The 7,754-nt window shown below is 45.3% G+C and overlaps 1 protein-coding gene across 1 annotated transcript in view; it reads left to right on the top strand.

Moving 5' to 3' along the window:
- The first annotated feature begins 1,446 nt into the window (after positions 1-1,446).
- Cand1 (cullin associated and neddylation dissociated 1) overlaps positions 1,447-7,754 on the top strand; it is a 43,075-nt gene continuing 36,767 nt past the window's right edge. Inside the window, exon 1 of the mRNA XM_005357915.3 lies at positions 1,447-1,806. Coding sequence (XP_005357972.1) covers positions 1,739-1,806 — 68 coding nt within the window. The 5' untranslated portion in view covers positions 1,447-1,738. The remainder of the gene's footprint in view (positions 1,807-7,754) is intronic.

Raw genomic sequence — 7,754 nt, 5'->3', positions numbered from 1 at the left:
ATACCAACCTTTTTAACCGAAAAGACAAACTCAGCACGAGGAAATAGAGACCTGAGCAGTGAACCCAAATCACTTTTAAACTAATAGAAGTTAATAACTTAAGTACTATTTTCCAAAAGTTCATTCGATACTGTTATTTGATGAATGTACCAAAAAGAAAAATCAGGTAGCATGGCTGGGATTTGAAGTATTTGGATGAGGTGAGCTGTTTAAAGATTTACTGTTGAGTCCAGACAGAAATCCAAGCCTTTCAATTCTTCCCTGGGCTCTTTGACACGTTGGCTAGCTAGTGAAGCTGAAGCTGTTGGCTGTTTCACCTCTGACCTCTGATGGTTGTGTTAGTCATCTATTTTATTTATTTATTTATTTATTTATTTATTTATTTATTTATTTATTTATTTATTTATTTGCAGCCCTGGCCGTTTCACCTGACCTCTGATGGCTGTTTTAATTAATTTATATGCAGCCCTGGCCGACTGAAGACCCAGGCGCCTCGCTTGACCAGCATCTAGAGCCCAGGGATTAAAGGCGTGCACCGCCTCCACAGTTAGCCTTAGGAAGGTATTCTTATTAGAACCTAGCAGGAGTCAGGAAGCTGGCTCTAAACTGAAGGGAGCGTGTTCAGCCAGCGTGCAGGGCCCTGATGCCTTTTAGCTAAGAAGGCTGGACTAGGCCCCTGCCCAAACACCAACTGATGCAATGCGCTTGTCGGGAATGACAGCAGAACATGATGGGCGGTGGGAGTTTCAGAGAAATAAACACTCAAGAGAGGTAGAGAGAGCCGGTGCGAAGGTTTTTTATTTAGCAGAACCGCGTCGCCTGGCCTGGCTGCAAATCCCAGCGTTCTCTCCGACCCTGGGAACCAATGAGCAACCTTCAGGCCAAGCAGCCAATCCCGCCCTTCGCCTGTCACCGGCTGAATTGTGGGAACTGTGGTTTTCACGTGGCAATCACACAGCATGGTTGTCAGGGCGCAGGGTCGGCCATGCGTACCGATCAGAAGGAAAGCTCATTTTACAGCGCTCCCGTTGGCCTCCAGGCCAGCTGTAGGCATCGCCACTCACGAGCCTCCCGCGCCTTAAAACACATAAGTCATCTCCTCTCCTCTCAACGACCTCCGGGGAAGAGCTCGCAAGCTACCGCAGGAGCATTCCGGCCTGCTCCGCTCCCGGCCCGTCCTTTAACCGTCGCTCTAACGTCTCGCGAGACCAGGCCCCAGAGGCGTTGTCATTCCCCCTGAAAGGCGGCCCGCGCGGAGACTGGCATCGGACGCCACCAACGGGAGCGTCTCTCTGAGCTGCGCCTGCGCAGAGCGCTCGGGACCGCCTCGGTGACCTCCGACCCCGCCTCCCGCAGCGCCCCGCGTCGGCCGCCCCCGCCCTCCCCGCGAAGGAGGCGGGCTCTGGCCTCTGGCCCTGGGGAGCGAGACGGCGCGATCGCGAGTGTCTGGCTTCCCGGCGAGGCCCAGCCGCCCGTCCCGCCGTCCATGAGCTCGTCGCTCCGCGAGCAGCTCCGTCGTTAGGCCCGTCCCCGCCAGTCTCTCGTCCTGCTCCCGCCCCCCCGGGACCGGCACCCCCCAGCCCCGTCTGCCCGGGCCCCGCACGTCGTGTCGAAGCGCCTTCCCCGGTCCGCGTCGCGCTGCGACCCTGGAAGCGGGCGCCGCCGCCAACGAGAGGAGGAGCCCCGGCCGCGGGCCCCAGCAGCCACCGAGCCAGCAGGCGGCATCGAGGCCGGCAACATGGCGAGCGCTTCGTACCACATTTCCAACCTGCTGGAAAAAATGACATCCAGCGACAAGGACTTTAGGTGAGACTGAAATCCGACCCTCACGCCGCCTCGGGGAGGTGGGGGGGGGCAGCCGCCGCCGCCGCCCGGGCCTCGCAGCAGGCCCGGCCCCACCCCTTGGTCCAGCGGGTCTCCAGCCACCCCCTCCCCCATCTTTCCTCCAGGCCGTTGTCCGCTGTGGCCCCCGGGTCCCTTCGGCGCCCCGGCGTCCCTATCCCATCCTTTGTCCACCCCTAGGGACACGATGCTAGCGTCCCAGGTAACGCCGTGGGCCGAAGGCACCCTCTCCGATGGGGAAGGAGTCTTTCCCGGGCGGGAGGCGAGCGGCCAGGCCTAGTCCCCGGCTCTCCGGAGACACCAGGCCGTCCTGCCGCCGGGGACAAGCTGCTGCTCACCAGCCACGCAGCAGCCGCCTGCTTTTCCCGCGGATGGGAATGGGTGCAACGATCAACTTTTTTCGAGGCTTCCGCTGACTGGATTATATACTTTTTTTTTTTTTTTCCTTCGGGTATTCTTGTTTGAGAAAGGTGGGAAGAAGAGGGAGGGGAGCCGGGGGAGGGGGGAACAAAACTTGGCCTGCAGGATTTTTCCCGCCAGCATCGCTGTCACTTTCCCACGTCAGGTGAAACCCCATTCAGGATCTCCCGGTTTCAGTCTCATACAAAATCAAGACTCATACGAGTCTTCTTGGAAAGAGGGGCTGGTGAGCCGTGAAGCTTAATCATGGAGTTGTGTTCTGGGAGACCTGGACTATGGGTTCTTCTTTCCGGTGCACTTGAAGGTGTCACAGTTTTACGGACTAGCTTAGTCTGTTTTTTTCCATGCTACACTGATTGTTCCAGCCTTCCTGATTACTGTCCCTTCACAAATAAACAAGCAAGCCCTCTGTCAAAAAGAAAAGATACGTGACTTTTGTCTGCAATGCTTTGGGAGGTATAGTTTTAATGGATATTTAAAAAGAACAAATAGTCTTTGGTTGAAACGAGCCTAGGAGCTTGGGGTTTTACTGTGTGAGCTGTTTTAACACCTGAAGATTTGTCCAAATCCTATCAGGGACAATTTTCCAATCAGTGAAACAAGAACCCTGGGGAAGTAATGCCTTTGTTCCTAGATAAAGTCATTAAAGTGGTCAGTGACTTACCAGGTTATTTCTGTGACCCCAAACCACTAATACCTTAATTTTTTTTCCCTTTTCTACTTTGAGATCTAAGTCTTAAATTTCCATTTGAAAAAATAAAGGTTTCCCGAAGATTTCAATGTTGTGATGTGGGGAAAAGAGAGAGCGACTTGTTGAAGCATTTTGAATTTTTAGGTTTGTTTGTTTCTAGGACCCATATTGAAGATTGAAGGTCTTGTTGTAGGACTGTTTAGGATCAGAATGACTTTGGTTACTTCTGGATCTTTGCTTACTCACAGTTGAAGTCTTGAGATTTGAATAAATGAATGAAACACACATGCAAACCTAATTCTGAGGTGTGTGTGTGTGTGTGGTTCCCTCCTTATGTCCTGTAGGCACTTCCTATAGAAGTACTGAGTTTCACTCTGAATTTTTGCTACGATCATATAATTTTGTTCATTTGCAGACTCATGGATGAATATATTTTGAAAGACTGCGAGCATGCGACTATTGATTGAAGTGATTTCCTGTAAAAGAATGTGTACACACTTGGATTTTTCTTTTGTTTTGAAAACAAACTGCTATGAAAGAAAAAAAACCTCTGATTTTCTGCATTTAGATTGGAGTGAATCAAAACATTGACAAAACTATTAGCCGTAGTTCTAGAATTTGATAGATGTTTTCTTTAATAACAACAGCTTTCTTTAATTTAACAATATTACAGTTTTTGGTTTTTTTACTCTTTTTTGAGGGGTAGGTGCGTTTGAGACTAGGTTTCTCTGCGATAGCCCCAGCTGTCCTGGACCTTGCTCTATAGATGCTGACCTAGAACTCACAGAAATCCGCCTGCCTCTGCTTCCCAGTGATAGGATTAAAAACTTGTGCCACCATCACCCAGCTCTTAACTCTTTTTTTCCTTTTTAAACTAAATTTTAGCCATTTTCTTAACATATCTTAGGGGCTGAAGCTCTCTATACAGTAGTATTAAGCATTTTTGAAAGTTAACACATTGAGCTCAAGTCTTTTTTGAAGAGTTTTTTATATTTTCATTATGTAAAAGCATAGCTTTTTAAGGTCATGCTTGGTTCTCATTAGAAGTTTAGTTGTTTCGGTAAGTACCAAGATTTGTGACTAAATATTTTTAAATACTTAATTGGCAGAAGATTTGAAGGCAGGCTAAGCAGCATTATGTAATGCCCGCCTTGTAGAAAGCTCCCTGGCAGCCTCGAGCTCCAGGACAGCTATAGGGTTTGGCCCAACAGAATTGTGAGGTGAGATTTTTTGAGGTTTTATATATATAACTATTGTGCCACTCTCTAGGATGAAGTTAGTGACAATGTCGTATCCAATGTCAAAAGCTTAGACATGCTCATAAGGAAGGAAGACAATGTTTCTAGAAGGAAGAAAAAGCTATGTTCTCATGGTTTACCAGGTCTGGGTTCTAGTCCCATGAGATTCTTAACTATAAATTGTGAGGTCTTGGGAAATCCATCTGACTTGAGATTCAGTTTTCACTTCAAAAGCCTTCAGTGTGTGTGGTTACAAACTCTCAGGGATAGCTCTTTTCAAACATCAGTGCAGTGCATTAAGGCAGAAAGGGTAAACAGCATGAGCATAAACTGTAGGATGTTTTTAAAGATCCATTTGTGGAATTTAAATTGTAGGCTCATCTTATTTATTTATTTAAAAAAATCTCTCCTATATCTTTAATTTCAGTGTTTTGAAGGTTGGTACTTGTGTTGCGGATAAAGCAAGCATAAGAGGTGTAAAACGAACTTGGAAGCTAATGAGGGGACATTTGTGTGTCCCAGTGTCTAGGATGGGTAGTGCCTGTCACCTACTTTGATTTGGGGGAAGATTATTTTTAAAATGATTGCTAATTCAAGTAACCTCTTAGAAGAAGAATGGGAAGACATCACTCATTGCCAGTGTTCCTTAGAGCAGTTCTCACTACTTCTTGCGCCCCCCCCAAAAAAAAAACCCATTTAAGTGTTCTCAGACACCCCTCCCCCAAAAGACCTTTATATCAATAGTTACTTGGGTTCATAGACCTTTAGAGGTGTGTTCAAAACCAAAGAGCAGATAGAGTAGCAGTCAGCAGATTCTATAGATAACAAGGAAAGCTTTAGGGGAGATGAACGCTGAGTCCTCCTTTATGAATATTAATAGTAGATATTTGGTGGTTGTGATAACTTAGAAGCTTTATCCACTTGATTTTATTTATCCTTGTCTCTGGTAAAGTGGATAATAACAACCTCTATTTTGGAAACTGGGATTGATTGAATAAGGATTTGCTGGAAGTCAGCTAGTAAAGCTGGAATTTCTCTTTATTCCTGAGTGCCTGGTTATGTATTCTTGGGATTTTAAATTATGGGCATTCTGATTCAGGTTTTATTTATTTATTTTTTGTTTTTCGAGACAGGGTTTCTCTGTGGCTTTGGAGCCTGTCCTAGAACTAGCTCTGTAGACCAGGCTGATTCAGGTTTTAAATTTCAGTTGCTTCTAAAACTAGGTTCATGGAATGTTTTGTTCTGGAAGATGGCTTAATTCCTTTAGCAGAGCTTTAAGAAGTGGGCTCCACTGTTTATCCCTGGTAAATCTGCTTTTTGGATGGTTAAAACTTTACTGTAGAGGTGTGTAATCTCTGCAGTATGTAGGTGTCTGATAAGAAGTGACAGGATTAAAGCAAGGAGATGTCATGTCTGTGGTGATCTTACTGAGGTCTTGCTAATAAAGTTCTTGATAAAGTATGAAAACACCTGGCAAAAAAACCTTTGGGGAAAGGGAGAAGATGATTTTGTCCTATAACTGGATGGTCATTGATTTCACGGAGTCCTTAAGAATAAGGACCTGATTTTTTTTAAAATAACTATGTTATTTTACTTTGTGTGTATGAATGTCTTGCCCACATGTATGTATATGCACCATGTATGTGCCTGGGACTCTTGGGTCAGAAGAGGACACTGGATCCCAGGAACTGGCGTTCTGGATGTTTGTGATCCATTATGTTAAGTGCTGGGGAGTGCACCCAAGTTCTAAGAGCAACAAGTACTCTTTAACCTTGGAGCTGTCTCTTCAGGGGTCTGGTCTTAACTTTTCTACTCCCATTCAGTTCACTGGACAGCTGGCTTCCACAAGAACTTGTAGTACTTGAATTGCATGGAAGGAAAAAGGCATGCAAGCATTTTGAGAGATCTCAAGAAACCATTGTAAAACAATTCCATGCTGCTTGATACAATCTTGAAATAATTTATGATGTTGATAGTTTGTTACAAAGTTTATTTTTGCTTTGAATATTAGCGGAACTTCGTTAGTAAAAATCTAAGCCTGTAAAGAAATCACAGTGGAAAGGGAGTTGGAGAGTTTGTTGACTTTGAGCTGTAAGTGTGCACATTGACATAGAAAGAAGCATAAGCATCACCATCTTCATTGCCTTTTCTTGAGCAGCTTTAAAAAGACCTTTGTGGTGATTAAAAGGTGACTTGAGATACTTTGTATTTACTCTAAGGCAGATGGTGGTTACAGCTTGCTTGATATCCCTGAATGCCAATATGGGCAGACAGATCAGCAGCAGTGAGAGTTGAGTACTGAAAGGGAGAGGAAGAAATGTGATAGAAGGAACCTGTCTGTAGATAGATGGTCCCAGGCTTACTCATAGCTCTAGGAGATGGTGGTTTGTGCATAAAATATTTGAGCGATAATTGCTGAATGGTGCATTCTGGCCAAGTCACCTAGATTTCTGCTGTAGTCAAAAGTCAAGTTGTGTTTATGTGTGAGGGGAGGTGGGGAAAGTACATTGTACAACATAACATGCCACTTTCTAGCTTCATTTCTGCTCCTCTGTGCTGAATTTACCTGAAATAAGTTTTCTCCCCAGGAAGCTCTCAGCAAGAGTAAGTCAGGTGTGTAGGGTCTGGATTCCAACTGTCTTGTAACTCACTATCTGAAGAGCTTCTCCTGAGCTCTTCATACCCATGCCCCCACCACTACCCTGTCCCCAAATACTTGCTGACTGTGTAAGGCATCTTGCCTGCAGATTGGGTCCCCCTTAGAATTGCATAGTAGGCTGAATTTAGCAGTGAGGATTTTATCTTCCTCTTCCATATTAAATCTCCTTTGTTCCCAGTTTAGCTTATTAAATTAATGTTTGCTGGAAATTGCCAAGTAGAACAGCACCTGGATGCAACTCTTTTCCAGCCTTCCCGTAAAGACCCCAGACTTCTCAGTCTCTCGGTCTTAGTCCCTTCCCTTGACTCAGTCACTCTGTCAGTTAGGGTTTCCCCTAAAAATCATCTCTGGTTCTTTTTTTACTCCCTTTTTGATTCTGATTGGCGACAAGAAAAACTCCAAAGCCCTTAGCTGGTATCTCAGCTTATTAAAGCCACTCTCCCTAACATCCCTAACAGTCTTCCCCATGTAATAGATTTTAGTGCATGTCTTCTGTGTTGCACTTAAGCACTGTTAGCACACTTGGATTTTTCTTAAGTGGCATCCCAGATGTCATTTGGTAGCTCCAGAAGCTAAGGCTGTTGGAAGGAACCTGTTTGGGGCATGTTTAGAAGGGCGTAAGGAAGCAGTTTTGCTTACATTGGATCTTGTCAGGAAGTCATGATTGTGTCCCAATAATCTTTTGGGGGAGAATATACCTAAACAGTGGAAACGTTGGGTCACTAGCAGGTGTTCACTCCTTTAACAACAAGGGGGATAAATGATAGTTTTTGTTCTTATAACCTTCTCTACTGGATGTTCTTGTTTAAATTAAGTTCAAGGAAATAATATGCTTTAGATGGGAGCATCTCATCGGATTGTAGTAACTGAGGTTTGGGTGTGGGCCTCAGATTTCCTTCCTTCC

Source organism: Microtus ochrogaster, chromosome 24, assembly GCF_000317375.1.
Source record: "Microtus ochrogaster isolate Prairie Vole_2 chromosome 24, MicOch1.0, whole genome shotgun sequence".
In the NCBI taxonomy this organism is placed as follows: Eukaryota; Metazoa; Chordata; class Mammalia; order Rodentia; family Cricetidae; genus Microtus; species Microtus ochrogaster.
The sequence above is the reverse complement of the archived record's forward strand: the minus strand, read 5'-3'. Positions and strand labels throughout refer to the sequence as shown.